This window comes from Megalops cyprinoides, chromosome 22 (assembly GCF_013368585.1).
Source record: "Megalops cyprinoides isolate fMegCyp1 chromosome 22, fMegCyp1.pri, whole genome shotgun sequence".
NCBI classification, from domain to species: domain Eukaryota; kingdom Metazoa; phylum Chordata; class Actinopteri; order Elopiformes; family Megalopidae; genus Megalops; species Megalops cyprinoides.
In genome coordinates this window covers 16,443,104-16,459,506 of record NC_050604.1, presented here as the reverse complement: position 1 = coordinate 16,459,506, position 16,403 = coordinate 16,443,104, and the positions used below count along the sequence as shown (strand labels likewise).

The window sequence follows — 16,403 nt, the reverse complement described above, 5'->3', positions numbered from 1 at the left end:
GGCTGGGCTTAGTCACACACTGACAGAGCTTTACACCTATCAGTCATGTATTAGAACAATGTTGGATGGTAAATAGGAGCACGAGAAATACTTGGCAGTGAGTAGCACTTGTGTAAATACGTAATGTATATAAAGGCCTGTTTTTTTTATTTCAAAAAAGATGGGCCTGGACAGCAAAGTATCAAAACAACAGTCTAATGGTGAGACGTGCAGCTGGGCGTGGTCTTGGTGACTTCATAACGGCCTTTTGCCAAGATCCAAACCTGAGGTGGAGCTTAACCACGAGTCACAACCATTGTCCACTGTGACAACAGAGGAAGAAAATACAAAACATTCCCACTGCATTTCCTCAACGTTTCAATATGAATGCACTGCCAGAGCAGGAGTGGGATGTCAACACGGGTTTCCCCTGTAGTGAAGGTGATAACATAGCGACAGCTTTCACTTCCACCTAGCAGTACTTTCACTGTTGTCCAAACCAAGCTAGAGCTGAGGTCTGAGTCTTGCATGGGTTAGACGATGCAGTGGTATATTTCTGTCCTGTTATTATCAACTGAGCAGGCTGCTGCTATACATGCCTCGTTGTGTACATGTAAGTATTTATACAGAGAGGAGCCCCCAGGGAAGGCAGCAGGGACAGAGAGATCTACTGCCACTTAGGCTGTCATCCGTACCCAATGACACACCTCCTCCTCTGGCTGTTTGGGGCCCCAAAGGCAGACTGTGTAACTTTCCTTTTCTCTGCACTGTTCCTCCCCTGATGAGAAAGCGAAATCCCCAGGCCATATTTGGCGATGGCTGTTCTGCACTGTTTTAAAGCCCTGTTTTATAAAGCACAAAGACTCAGGAGTCCTCATTCCAAAGGCTCTCTCTCTGCACAGACATCCTTCCAAAAGGTCTGACAACGCACAGACGTCACATTTGGCAAAAGGAAATGATTTATTACAAGTAAACAGTGCATGTTCTTATTAAAGACCAATATAGCTACATGTCTGAAATTTAACACGATGAGTGCACTGAGGTTCAAAGCATCAGTGGCACATTAATATGACACCATAAACATCTGCATTTTTCCACAATGGAAATGCAATGGGAATGTTTTGGTTTCACTACAAACAAAAAAAACTACCCTTACACAAGAAACTTTAAATGAGCACATATAAACCACTTTTTTTAGGGCTACATTTTGTTTGTACTGAACATGGAACAGAACTATTTGTTTCCAACAGTTTAACAGAATTTTTCTTTACACAGTACCATTTACTCTCCCCACTGGTAAACTCTGTCACACTACATTTTCAGGAAACTCGAGCACAACTTGCACTACCATTTCCTTTAATTTCAGCTTTCTCTCGGTTAAGTCATGGGGTCTTTCAGGGGCAGTGAAGAAATAAATGTGTCAATGTTGACTTAAGACTGAAGATAAATAAGGGTGTGCATATTTAACTCACTGTGTTCCAAACTCCAGGACCAGAGGCTGGAAGCGCAGGGATCTCCCACTGTCCTGCGCATAGAATGAGGAGCTGAGAAAAAGAGAGAGATAGGGAAAGGGAAGGAGGGAAAGGTTGGGGAGGGACGGAAAGAATGAGAGACCATTTTTAAACCCACATAGCAGTGTGACATATTCAGATCCAATGTGTTTTTGCATTCACTTAGTCATTTCTCAGCAGTGATGCACAGTGTAGGCTAATTGTTGTTGTTTTGCATAATAGAAAAGACTGAGCAATCCAGTTACTCTGCCTATCATGTGGTTATCGCTCTAAACATAGATTTGCACGCATATGACAAATTCAGTTTGTTTTTGCTACTTTACTCAAGTAGGTTAAGTGTGGCACAGACAAGACTGATGACATCTGCGGCGTTTTTAAAAACATCTAGAAAAACTGTCCGGATACAAAAAAAGGACAGTGTCATTAACATTTCGTAAAAGAGCAGACCATCTCTCGCCACTTCCTGTTTACCACGAGGATCCTATTTCTGCATTTCACCTCCATAACAGACAATATCAACTCGTTTTACCACAGTGGCAACAGAGCATCAGATACAGGTCCCTCTGTGGCAACAGGAAATGGTAGGTGAACATTAAAGCCCTAACAATACAGGCTCTCTACATTCAGACCTGCAAATGTACGGCAGGAAACAGAAGTGTTTAACTAAAACAGAAACTTCGATGAAGATCTGGTTTATATCTACATTCTGGCCTAAATACAGCGCTGAGTACCACCCCCCACCCCCCACCCCCGCACCCCGGCCTTGTGCCGGTGTCACACACCACCAGCCAGCTTTGCTCTTGGGGCTTAAACTCAGGTTCAGGTAATTCATCATCAGATATTCTACATCCCACAAGTCTTTGCATACATCAGTGTTTTAAGTGTCTAAGTGTACTAGGATCCATTTTAGAGGGCCATTTTCTTTGCATCTTTTGTACACTATTATATAACTTCTATGCTTTTACTATGCTATGTTTCTAATGTTAATAATGCTGGGAAAAACCCCCCAAGTGTTCAGGCCTGGTGGTGCTGCCAGATCCATACCACTATAGGGACAGTGCTGAAGCTGAGGACTTTGTCACCGTGATCTGATCTCTGCCCACACCGTCTTGCCCTTGCATACTTTACACATGACCCACGTTCCGTCCGTGGAACACTGAAGCGGGTGACTTTTTCTCCTCAAAGGCGACCCAGGTGGTTATGAGCCGAGCGCCCCCCCCACCCCATTCACTGGCAGCCAGCCACATGTTAATGGAGGGGGGAAATGGCTCCAGACGGATCCAGCGCGGGGTGGTTATTCTGATTATTAACAGCTCCTCATTACAAAACGCCCCTGCACCAACTGTCAAGCCGCTTATAGCATTCTAGAATCCGGGTCGTAAAAATGGCCCGCGTGCCCCTTGCGATGCCGTGTGTCAAAACATAACAGGCGACAGGATGGGACTGCGACTGCAAAGGACGAGCTGAAGCCAAGCTTGCGTCATTCTGAGGAGCACCCGGGGCGTCTGGGTGGGGGACACATTCAGACAGCGACCAGTGCATGCCTTTGCGTGATCCAGGATGTGGATCTAAAATGTAACAGCACCAATCAATTTTAGTAACCACACTGATTTTACCAGAAAAAAAATTAGAATAAAAATATCAAGGTTCTCCATTCCTTGACTCTTAAAAGCAGAACCAAATCGCTAAATCACATAAAAAACCTTAATCTGGTGAATGCATTAAGTTCCATGGTCAGTGTTGTAAGTGGTCAAATATAAGTCAAACCCAATAGCAATAGAGCCATCTAATAATGCAAAGCCAGGATGAGAATATAGCAGAACAGCAGACTTCAGACCAAGTGCTGTTTCAGTGGTAGAAAGAGACAGATGTAGGTGTGGTTCACTACATCTGTCTGTGCTGTAGCATGTCCCCTAATGCCATGCCTTAGGGAACCTGACAGATTTGTATGAACCTGACCTTAAGCCTGAACAACTGCTTATTTGGATGAACCACAACCAAAATCTATTGGCACTTTTTTTGTACTGGTAATCAGCCCATCTTTTGTCTTGAGCCCTGGTCACCTGTAAAATACACTTAGCAAGAAACATGCCAGTAAAACAAGTAAGTAAAGTAAAACAATAAATTCTATTTCCTGAGCGTCCACTGATTTATGTGTGTTTTCAATATTTTGTCATTTGTTCCCAAGTACGGCCCATTTGCTGAAAATACAACAACACTACATGTCTGGGAAATGTTTTCTTTTCAAAATTCTCAGTCAGAGAACAGTTACAAGGCACCTCCCACTCAAATCACACGAAAAAATTTAAGCATCACCATAGTACACACGCCTGGAGTAGTTATTTCCTGTGTGATAGAACAGGAAGTGCTATCCAGTCTGCGTGCTGCTGAAGCTGGCCTGTTTTAGGCTGTAGGGCAATCCGCGCAGCTCAAATCTGCAAGCCAATCTCATCTAAAGTGCTTTTTATCATATCGGAGGCATTCCTCTAGACAGAAGTCTGGATCGCTGGAAGGTCTTGTATCGGACCGTTGGGTTGATAACACTTTGACACGGATAACCTCTGAGCTCTTAAAATGACTTTTTATGTATCCACACACTGGGCGCAGCACAGCCAATATGAAATGCATGCCCAGCTGATGTAAAGAACAGAATATGTTTACATTAACAGTAGCCACAGCCATATAAGATGACCTGAAAGCATCTCTCCAAATAAGCCTCCCAGCCTGACAGGGCGTTTACAGTAAATCTGAAACTATGTAACACAGCCAGGAAGAAAAAAAAAAAAAGATTGATTGGCAATGTAAGTGTGACTATTATAAATATACATAGGATGCGTTTTAAGAAGTGTGAGATTTCTCCTAACACCGTCTTTTTATGACATATGACTCAATCAAATCCTTGAGATGTTTTGCCTTTAAAATAGACTCATGCGACAACAGGAAAACAACATGCATATATTACTGATACATACACACATATATCAGAGCTGTGTGACCAGACATGCAGGGAATTTATGTCAGTGTTACAATTGTACCAGGAGATGGCTAACAGATCCATGACAAACAAAAGGAAACCCTTACATAATGAATACATTTCTGAAAAACAAAACCGAAAATCAACCACTGTTACTCAATCCAAGTTAACAAACATATACCAGCAACAGAACAACTGCAGGTATGTTCAGACATTCTCAAATGTTAGTCCTGTACATTTTTCTTTTTAAATTTATACAAACATGCAAGCATTTATAACATAAAGGGAACAATCCCAAAAATCTACAGCAAGAGTGTTTGCATTTTTACATGAGTCCTGCTGAAAGCAAGCTACTATTTGTGGCAGGGTGAGTAATACGCTTGGCTGGCAGACAAATGCTGCAGCAGCGCGTGGGTGCAGGACAGCAGGAGGTGTGAAAATTAGCACTCCAGGCCCTGATGTGTCAGCACTGCGCAGTACCGACCACCGGGAGCAGCACTGCGCAGCACCCACCACAGAGAGAAGTACTGTGCAGCTGTCTGTGGCGGGTACTGCACAGTACCTGCCACAGACAGCTGCACTGCACTGCGCAGATCTCACACAGGGAGCAGCACTGCGCAGATCTCACACAGGGAGCAGCACTGTGCAGACCCCATAGAGAGCAGCACTGCACAGACCCCATAGAGAGCAGCACTGCACAGATCTCACACAGGGAGCAGCACTGCGCAGATCTCACACAGGGAGCAGCACTGTGCAGACCCCATAGAGAGCAGCACTGCGCAGACCCCATAGAGAGCAGCACTGCGCAGATCTCACACAGAGAGCAGCACTGCGCAGACCCCATAGAGAGCAGCACTGCGCAGATCTCACACAGAGAGCAGCACTGCGCAGACCCCATAGAGAGCAGCACTGCGCAGACCCCATAGAGAGCAGCACTGCGCAGATCTCACACAGAGAGCAGCACTGCGCAGATCTCACACAGAGAGCAGCACTGCGCAGATCTCACACAGAGAGCAGCACTGCGCAGATCTCACACAGAGAGCAGCACTGCGCAGACCCCATAGAGAGCAGCACTGCACAGATCTCACACAGAGAGCAGCACTGCGCAGACCCCATAGAGAGCAGCACTGCACAGATCTCACACAGAGAGCAGCACTGCGCAGATCTCACACAGAGAGCAGCACTGTGCAGAGCTTAAACAAAAGGAAGCACCACGCAGAGCTACTGTAGAAAACCCAGCAAACAATAGCAGCAGTTCTGGACAGGGGAGACTACAACACTTCTCACCACCTACTCTCTGGTCTTTGCCATAATATTTTGAAGACCTTATGATCTGAAAATCACAATAACAAAAATATATGGCCTATTCTATGAAATCTGCAGGTATTACAATAAAAACACATTTCCTTCACTTTTAACTCAGATAGCATGTTTATTGACACAGCTACTTGAGTCAGACTTTGCTTGCCTAACGTCACTCAGGGCTAATCAGAGGAGCCAGCTGACTCAACGCTCTGCTGGAGCTCTATCACGCCGTGCCACTTCGCTGTGGTGAAGCCCAGCACTTACATCAACCAGCCATGTCCTCAAGCAGGGGTCATGAGGCCTGACCACTTAACGTAATAGAGTATGCAGAACAAAACCAGATATGACCGGTCACGCACGTTCCCATCTACTAACCTGCTGTGGTTATACCTGTCTACTAACATGCTGCAGTTATGCCTGCCTGTCAGCCTGCCGGTATTATGCCTGTCTACTAACCTGCCAGCAATGTGCCTGTCTACTAACTTGATGCCGTTGTGCCTGTCTACTCCCCAACTAGAGTTACGCCTGTCAAATTGCCTGCATCACACCTGCCTGCCTACTTGCTAAGTCTTGCCTGCTGTATACCTGCTTCACCTCTTTACACAAAAACACTGGAGTGCACAACTTCACACACCGCAGGTTATGTGTACAACACTGAGTTATCACACACTTGTTCGTCAAGTAATTACAGTATTGTTGTATCGTAACTATTCAGGTTGAAGGAGTGTAAAGTGCCACTGCTTATGGCGCAGGTAGCATTGCTGTTCAGCATCCTCGCTCTGCTGTGGGTTACAGAGGTTAAGGGAGGCGGGGCAAAGGGAGATTATATTTAAGAATGAGGAAGAAGACCGGTTACAGGCTACATAGCACCAGCTTGAACAGTCTGAATGGAAATTCATACTGCGGAAAACACATCCAGCCAGAGGGCTGCTGTTAAGTTTCATGAAAGAGTTATTCCTGGCTGTCTTGTCCAATGGGATTCCGGAGCAAATGACACACAAAATGACACTATGACCTATGCACAAACACACAAATGAACATATATGCACCCATGCACTCAAATTAACATATGCACATGCACACACACACACACACACACACACACACACACACACACAGACACACGTACAATGTTAAGACAGCTTCACATCCTTGTATGAAATCTGCTTTGCATACAGCAGGACAGCATCTGAACACAAAAAAAGTTTGGAAATATTTTTTTTTATATACATCATATCTTCCATCAAAAAGGGATTTTGTGCATTCAGTTGAGCCGCCAGTCCGAAAGGAGTACAAAGGACCATTACACAGCTCAGAGACCAGCGCTCATTCATTTAAACAGCCCGAAAACTCAGGCCACAGGAAATGACTGTATAATAGCTGAGCAGACACCACCGCACGCTTGTCTGATGAGCTGCTAAGAGACGTGCTGACTTCAGAGAGAGCGTCAAAAGGAGGTCTACTCTCAAAAACACTTCCTTAGTAAAATTTGGAGGCTGTATCCCTGACAGCCTTTGATTTTCCGTCTAGGACACTTCACAAAAGAACACAAAAGAAGCCCCGTTCGTAGTTATGACGGACAGCTCCTCCTCGAGCGCTCGGGAGATGAAGACGCGATGGCCTCGAACAGAAGCCGTGTTTAACAGCTCGAGCTGCTTGTGCAGGGGCATTAGCGCCCACGCTCAGTCCTGTCGGGAGCGCAGTTATGCATCACCCAAGCTGTCAGGTTTATTCAGAGGGGGACAACAAACGCCTGTTAACAGTGTCAGAGAAGTTATGCAGATAAAACGCAGCTGTCAACAGCACAGAGCGTCTTATTTAGGAACTGACAAAAAAAAAAAAAAAACATGCATTCCTCAGACTTGCGTTCTGCTTCATGACATCACAGTCTTCATCACTGGGACACGACCACATGTGACGTAACATGGTGACATGGTGATATGTGATAACTGCGATATCCACTTTGACCCTCAGAGATAAGAGCATATTCTAAATAATAATTAATTCATTAACATACGCACTTACATAATAAAATCAAATCAATACACAAACATCAAGGTCACCCATTCTGTAGGTGGTGATGTTGTTACAGCACAGAGTAAATTCACACAAAGTTAAATATTTTGCTAATTCAAGTACTGTGTGGACTGGAGCCTGAACCCAGTACTGCCTCTCCCATTTGTGTGTAAAGATCACGTAATAGTTAATGTACAGAGCAAACTGCGAGGCCAAACTCAGCACTTATGAATACGGTGGTACACTCCATGGTCTACTAGGGACAATATTATTTTGACTGGAGTCACTACTCACCATTCCATAACCCCTGCGCTCTCTCCATTCAGTCATCATTGCAAGTTAATTGATACTCAAATGACATTATGTGTAGTGTACATTCGACATGGTGCATGATGTAACCACAGAGGAAGGACAAAGGTCAAAGGGTCATTCATCTGGAGAGATCTGCAAACACCAAAGCTGTCCTAAATCTCTCTGCAAAAGGTCTGACATGTCTCTGTAAATACACAGCCCCATAAAAATGGGTAATACTTCAAAATACACATTATGTTGCCCTGGACGTCCAGTAAGGAAATATGTAACAAAATGAAGTAGCTGCCAATCTGTGTGCTGGGACTGATGGCGCTGCTTTCTGGTCAGGAAGTCGAGGTGTGACCAGAAGTGAGAGTAGTGGAACCCTTTTTCTCCCCCTCCACTGTACTGTCCACGTTTTGTTTTGTTTTTAAACCACTTCCTCCCATGATTTCATGTACTAAAAAAGGCGAAACAAAGTGATGTTTGAAAAGGTGCAAAAAAAATCTATGATTACGTCCTCGGTTGCATAAACCCAGGGCCCCAAAATCCATGTTCAGTTTTGCTTTCTGAATACAGAGGATCTGAGGTGCCATTAGCTGTTGACCATTTTCACTAGGTGCCTGCACATTTGGGTGTGTATGCTGCACTGGCGTCCAATGCAACAACATTTGCCTCTGATTCATACACTCAATAGGAGCCAATAACCAGCATGTGAGATAATATCACAGATTACACAATTGTTTGCGTGAAGTTGTTTGGCCAAAGATGGCCGTGACAACGTAGACACTAATGGTTTGTCATAACTTACTGTGGCAGTGATGTGGTAAATACTGTTTACTGTTAACCGCTATACACTGCAAATGCAGTTTATTCATGTAGGGCTAAGGAAAACATGGTATGAGAGAGGGAGCAGGACAAGCAGGGTGTTTTAGGTGCGCAAAACACCACATTCAGCAGACTGGTCCAACCCACTCCTGTCTGAGGATAGTATTTCAAACACAGCAGAGCTGCTCTCTTAATTGCTGCTGGTCTGCAGAAGTGGTGACCACCATAGGCTTTGAGAGGACTGGAGTCTTGCATAATCAGCTGATATATTTTTAATAAGGTGCAAATTACACCATGACACCCTCTTCTAAAAAGGTAACACTCCATGCACGACTGCTCTACTTATGCAAAGGTTTATTTTTTGACACATTTTATGCATCTCATTTTTGAGATCCACTTTTTAAACAGAAGAAAAATGTATGACACTTATTAGTGCCATCTTTGTCCTGGTAATGTTGTTACTAATGGCGAGATGAGACACCCAGAGCAATGGTAGATTTTGCTCCGAGTAATTTCTTTAATGCTGTCTTCTATGTTTAATTTGTATGCAAAGGAAAACCATTAAATATATGTTTTTCTTCTTACAATAATAAGACGGTATAGGGATAAATGCAGTCTTCAATTATGCACCACATTCTAAACTAACTAAAAATTAAAACTAAACCCAAGTGAGAGAGTACAATTAGTGATATGATTCCAGTCATTAATAAACACACAGTATAGGACACCCTTTTCATGTTTATACACAATCATGATAACCTAGATGTTCAGATTCAGCATGGACATACATTCAAATTCAAACATTCAAAGTCTGTTGGAGAACTGAAGATGGAAAGTAAAGATAAGGCCTGCCCTGACATGCAAATATGACAATTTAGACCAAGATACACTGGCAAAACAGTAAAAAGCTCAGTCAGTGTTTTTTTTATTTTTTTTTTTTTACATCAAATCAATACAAATGACAAAAACTGACTGCCATACGTTTCACAATCCTTAAAGAGAGATACGTCAAATGCATTTCTGCATATGTGCATAATACCTCACAGCAATCAGTTAATGCTTTATTATCTTTCGCAGTCATCTCAGATTGTGTACAGACACATAGGCTGGCTTTCTTTTCATTTGGTCCCTACGCAATATCTTCACTGCTCAGGTGAACGATGACAGTGCCCTGCTGAGAATCAAGCCTTAAGACCTTTGGGTTTCAAGCCTAGCTCTTCAGCCACTATACCACTTTATCATCTTTCTGTTGCATAGTGACCAATCTCCCAGAAGTGCAGAAGGACCTTACCTCTCTTCTTGGGGAAGACTCTCTTTGCCACCCTCTTCCTCAGCCTAAAAAATAAAGACCCAAAATGATTCCATTACTTTTTAAAACATCCACTAGCAAACTGTTGATGAATGAGCAACCACAGCACCTGACCGCCACAGTTAGTCAGGATGGGTAGATATGAACAGTCAGGATGGTTAATCAGAGAATTCCTTGCGTGTGTTCACACCACACATCAAAATTCTTTGTGTCCATAGTAGATTAATAACAGAATATATTAACTATAACAGTGTACATTACATTAGCATTGGGTATCTCATTACAAAAACTGGAATGGTTTTGGGGTTAGGTTTAGGGTTGGGGTTAGGTTATGTGGTACAGTTTAAATTTGGGTTGAGGTTAATTTAAGGGAAAGGGGCTAGATTGGAGCTAGTGATAAAATAGTTCATATTATCTTGTGCAATATCTTAGCTGGAACATAGCACTTATGGTTCCTGTTTTGTAATCACACAGTTGTACTGCCGTCTAAATATAAAGTGGGACCAATCACAAGAATGAGGCTAAACAGATTTAGCATCAGCAGTTTTGATACTCATTCACAAAGGGCCAGTAGATCTGTCTGAGAGTCCATCTTCAAGAGGAATGAGTGAGAGGATTTAGCCTCACTGTTGATGATACACAAGGTTTGGAACTGGCTTTTGCAAAGGTCACCAGCCTTAGCAGTTGGTAGGGTTATAACAGTTGGTGTGACGCATGCCTTCTTCATCTCAGAATGCATTAGTGAAATTGAGAAAAGGGGTAAACTGCAAATGCAAAGAGGAACCTTCACTTACAGCCTTTCACTTGACATTACAGTATTTCCAAAGATCCTTATTTCTGCTCTCCAGCCTTAATTCTGCTACTGACGGCTGTGAATATTCAATGTGTTGATTACTTTTCTGTGAATGATCAGGAAATGCTTTCTTTGAGTAATAGAACAAATTGCCAACAGCAATTAAAGCATGGCTATTTAAGTCTGAAGGCTAATGTAATCAGGACGTTCTGCTGGGCGCAGCAGCTAATTTACTGTTGTGTAATACAGTCCCTGAAACCCATTAGCTATTTGTGTTTGTAAGACATTAACAAAATGAAACAATGGCCTTCAATATATAATTTAAGGTAACCTAAACTCTTTGTAGACCTTACAAAATACACACCATACAAAGCTTGTAAACTAAATTTAGCCCAGCTCTCTCTCTAAGACTGAACAGGCAAGTTTCCATGGGAACAAAGTTGGACACTCCGGCTATACCATGACATCATAAATACAACACATGGCTGGCAGCAGAGACTCAGTTTGCTTATTCAGTGTAAAGAGCACATTTACAAGTGCCTGTGTGGGGTATATGTAGAGGGTACAGGATTTAAGTACAGTGACTACTCAAGTATAGAGTCCCATTAACATAAACATGCAATCCAGAGGCTGAAATGTTCACAAAACTGTTGAATTTCACATCCTACAATGGTGCACAACCCATAAAATGGCCCAGAGTTCCTCAGCGATGAACACAGACCACTATGTTAAGATGAGCCACAGCAAATGCACTGTTAAATCATGATTTTTCTCCATTATATTTTCCAGCAACTCCAAATTAATATGCCCTAAGTGTGCCAGATTTCAAACACAATTCTCCTAACAGTGTCTACCGCGTGCTTTGAAACCTCACAGTCACACAGTTTGAAACCTCGCAGTCAACCTCGAGCAAGCACAATTAGCAGATCGATGTTCAATTAAAACCACGGTGGACCGCGATGCTGTAGTTTTTCCACATCAAGTGTTCATGTTTATAGAATTGTAATTAAACGAGTCAAGAAATGTCACATGGTGACAATTAACAGTTTCATCCTTCTTTATTGAAGTGTATGAAAGAAAATATTCTCAGTAGTAAAGGAACTATCAGAGGTAAAAATTTAGTCAAGGATATTGACTCATTTTGTCAGAAATGAGAGGAAATGACTCCTTGGCCATTGTTTATAATGGCCATATTCTCTCCAGCTAATACTAGCTTTGTTGCGTAATACGCCGCTACAATGTGCAGGGGGTTACGGTTTCCCATTCAGTGTGTGGAGCTCAGCTTACTCGCTCACTTGGGGACCTGTCCCTCAACCTGACTCAAGCGCTAAGGAATGTAAACAACTCGACACCTGTCAGTCTGGCAGTGACGGCTCAGGGTGGGGCTTGGGACATGCAGAGTCACACACATTGCAGGCTTAAAAACAATGCAAAATCTGCTGCAAACTGTCTTTTCTTCCTTGGGGTTAAGAGCAGTGACTGAAAATCCCTTGAATCATGCCTGTCAACAAGCTGTGATGAATGCTGGACTTACTGTCCTAATTTCACCATTTTATGAACAAAGGGAGTAAATTACACAAACTACCGTAGTATGAACACACCAGAAAAAATGTTAATGATGTAATGAAATACTGCTTGGAATCTCATGTGAACGAATCAGAGGAAGGTAAGATTCCGTCTCAATAAGAATATTTTAAAATGCAGTGTTACGCAGCTGCAATCAGAATTCATTCAGTTAAACAAGTTATTACATGTCTGTAAGACACAGGTGCATGCTGCTTAAGTTGATATCTCTGAAAGACAACTTCTCTTGAATCTGACTTTGTATCACATCTTTTTAATCAATATAAAAACAATTAATAACAAAGTAAAACACTACATTTCTACAGATACGGTGACTGCCAAAGCCACAAAATAACAACAACAAAATAACTGAACAATTAGCATTCCAGTGATTACATAACTAGTTCCAGGGAACAGAGGCAACAAAGAGCACCCAATGCATTCTAACAAAATGCAATGGATCCCACTTGCATGAAATCGCAAAAAACCCATGTTACACCATCAAGGCACAACATCAACAAGACGTGCAATAACACACACCACTGAAACTGCAGGTCTGGATAGCTGATCATTCTTTAAACGCCCACTGACTTTAAACGCCCACTGTTTAACCATGCACTGTGTGCGCGCACTCGGGCCACATGGCACTATGGAGCAGGTGGCTGGGACCGTGCTGAGATGTCCCGCCTCTCATCCCGCTTTTTCTTTATTATCAATACCCACAAAGCGCGGCGTGCTTCTGCAAACTTGCGGTCAGACCGCAGTAACAAAGACACTTTGACAATACCACTGAATATTCCCCACAACGCTAGCCAGTTAGCTAACTAGTGTTTACATTCGATGCTTAAGTAGATACCGACAGCTACCTAGGGCGAGTGACTCACTGCAATTAATTTGCAAGGGAAGAATTGTCAGCCAGAAGGATTTTATTAATGCATACTCTTTTCATATGTTACTAAAAAGGCAATGCACGCGTAAAGTTAGATGTGCTGGTCTGAAAGTTTTGCGCGTTTCTTTGTTTGTTTCAAATAAAAGCAAGGTAGAGTTGTTTATTGTACCTGAGTGGGCACTAAGAAGTCTGCGTCTTCAGCCTGCCAGACCTCGACCACGCCGGACATCTGAGTGAGAGCTGGGGCAAAGAGGAACATGAAAGAGAATATCCAACGTGAACACAAACTCAGCTGAGGAAGTAAACATTGACAAAATGTACTTTAAGTGTCACCTGTGAGCTTGCAAGCTATGAAAAGTCAACCACGGACTACTTAAAACGGTCAACTTGCAACCTCGCGAGTCAGGTAACGTTAGTTAGCTGGTGTTAAACAAAGTTAGCTGGCTAGCTACTTGGTTTGTTGCTGGATCAAAGTGGAGCGCTAGCTAGCTAACGGCTAATGATGTGTGAGAGAGCGGCATGGTAAACAGCAGCCGGACAGTAAACAAATCCTAACTGTAGCCACAGATTTTTCTAGAAATACAACTAAAGGTATGGCAATGGCATTTTGTCGTAGCTTGCTAGCATCCATTTATTTGAATCGCGACACTATCTGAAACGTGCCATACATGTCGCTAGCGAGCTAGCTGGCCAGTTAGCGAGCTATCAACACAGGAAACAACGGTCTGAACAATAACGATTTGTTCAGAATGAAGGTTAGCACAAATGGTTCTGGTAACGCTGTCACAAAAACACAGCCTATAACTACATATGTTTTAAGCACATAACATATAAGATAAAGCTGCACCCTTTTCCTTTCGCTACGCGACTTCTGCTTCCAAAATGCTTGTCAAAGTCAGCAGTCACTCTGTTCTTGCCTCTGTAAAGAAACATTTCAACAAAAGCAAGCCAGCTATAGGCACGTTTTACAACAAATGTCGCCCTTCCAGACCTTGTAGTTGCGCCCCTCCTTGCTGAACGTAGGGCAAAACCAGCTGCAGGACCCCGAGTAGAACATTTATCCACGTTTTCCTATGGCAGTTGCCGCCTTGCTGGAAGTCCCTCAGCCCCGCCATGCTGCTCTGTTCGGCTTGCAGCTCTTTGCTTCGCTGCGCGTTGTGCTTTCCCTTTCTCTCGCCCCCCTTCTCGCACCCTCCCCAGTTCCTCGCCCTCTCCGCTTTGCACTGTAGAGTATGCGCCGACAAGAGCCAAACAGCTAGCTATGTTTCTCCTACTTCTGTATGCTGCATTCCTGTGTGATAATCACAAAACAGAAAATGATAATTTCGTCCGTAATACTCATATAAAATAAATACCGCTGCACACATTGCATGCAGTGTCCCTGCCGCAAATCAGTAAACGTAAGTACGCGGCACTCCTTGAGGATCCGCGCCAGTGTACTGAGCTGTCATGCCAACTGCTGATAATGTAACATGCTTTCACCTATTGTTGTCTCTGATCTAAAAACTCCCTAAACAGACGCCCCTACCTCACTCACTGGATGTTATTAAATAACGTGAACCGATTTCTCATCAATTTGGCGAAAGAATTATTAAAACAACTCTGCCGTGCTGCCACGTAATAATCTTGATTATGTAGATAATGCAGTTGTGCAAAGAAAAAAAAATTGCACAAGTGTATTTTTATTCCATCAAGGCCCGAGATGCAATTAATTTACAAAGTGGTATAACTTGTTTACAAGTAGCAGGTTTTCTAATAAGTTGCGTGTGCCAACGTTAAATTTTCTTTAAAACAGAGGGTCCAATGCTGTCCTGCAGGATGTACTTGTCTCAGAAGTAATGCCGATGATTCCAAGATTGTCACTGTGAAGGCAAAAGGCAAAGCAGGTGAGTAATCTGGAAGTATAAAGGAAATTGCAGTAGTGAGAATATGGGCCTTGACACTAAAAAATAATGAGAGTAACTTGCATATCAGTTATTGATTGGCTAGAAGGTAGCAAAAGGCAAAAAAAAAAAAAAAAAAAACCCTGATCGTGTCAGCTCTTTGTAATCATGTTTGAGAAATTTATTACTATTTCACATGTGAGATCCACACCCAGCTAAATAACACGGAGGCACACTCTTTTAAAGAAAACTGTATGACCTCATCAAGAGATAAGACCATTCACGTTATCTGCTAAGTATTATTTCATAAGAATGGACTTTATTTACTCACCATGAAGAGACAAAGTGTGCATGTTCCCTTGGACTGCTGCACATTGCCCTTTGTTTTACAGAACAACTGCTACAAGTGCCTATACTTGCATTGAACGGTTATACAGATCCTACCAATTTGTTGATTTTTTTATTTCAATTTGATCCAAGCTGCTGCTTAGAGGATATATTTCACCTTGCTCCCAATTATCATGTCCATCTGTGTGATTAAGCCACATATCGGGGCCAACATCAACCTACCAAACGAATCATTCAAGGAGTGTGTGAGGGAGGCATGACTTTCAGAACCAGACCTCTTTAGCCAAATCACACTTCATGGAAGGTCTGACTTTTTAAAAAAAAAAAAAGAATTGGTCAATGTTTCAGCACTCTAATATCATTTGCTCTCAGCATACTTGAAAGGAATGATGAGCAACAGTCAAACTGTTACACATAAGGACAATACAACTGTGGATAGGTGCCTCTAAAACTGTGCCTTAACGTTGTATGTTATCCGGTATTGAGTAACCCAGATATATATGTGGTGCATTGATTTTCAGTAAGTGATCTTTTATGGCTACTACTTGACTTTGCTACTCCTGAAATGTACACACTATAAAACGGACTACAGGTGTGTGTGTGTGTGGGGCTGATGAAAAGCAGTAGGATTGTTTTTTTTTTCTGCAATCAAAGTATCTCAACAGCACAGCTTAATGGCAAAGATTTACTCTCCCCGTAATCACTTTTTATGTG

General features: G+C 42.7%; 1 protein-coding gene across 1 annotated transcript in view; it reads right to left on the bottom strand.

Annotated features, from left to right (window-relative positions):
* The window catches only part of tmem131l (transmembrane 131 like), a 31,595-nt gene extending 16,696 nt beyond the window's left edge, over nt 1-14,899 (bottom strand). Inside the window, exons 1-4 of the mRNA XM_036516418.1 lie at nt 14,450-14,899; nt 13,628-13,698; nt 10,196-10,239; nt 1,452-1,523 (exon numbers count right to left, since the gene is read on the bottom strand). Coding sequence (XP_036372311.1) covers nt 1,452-1,523; nt 10,196-10,239; nt 13,628-13,698; nt 14,450-14,573 — 311 coding nt within the window. The 5' untranslated portion in view covers nt 14,574-14,899. The remainder of the gene's footprint in view (nt 1-1,451; nt 1,524-10,195; nt 10,240-13,627; nt 13,699-14,449) is intronic.
* Nucleotides 14,900-16,403: the final 1,504 nt, after the last annotated feature.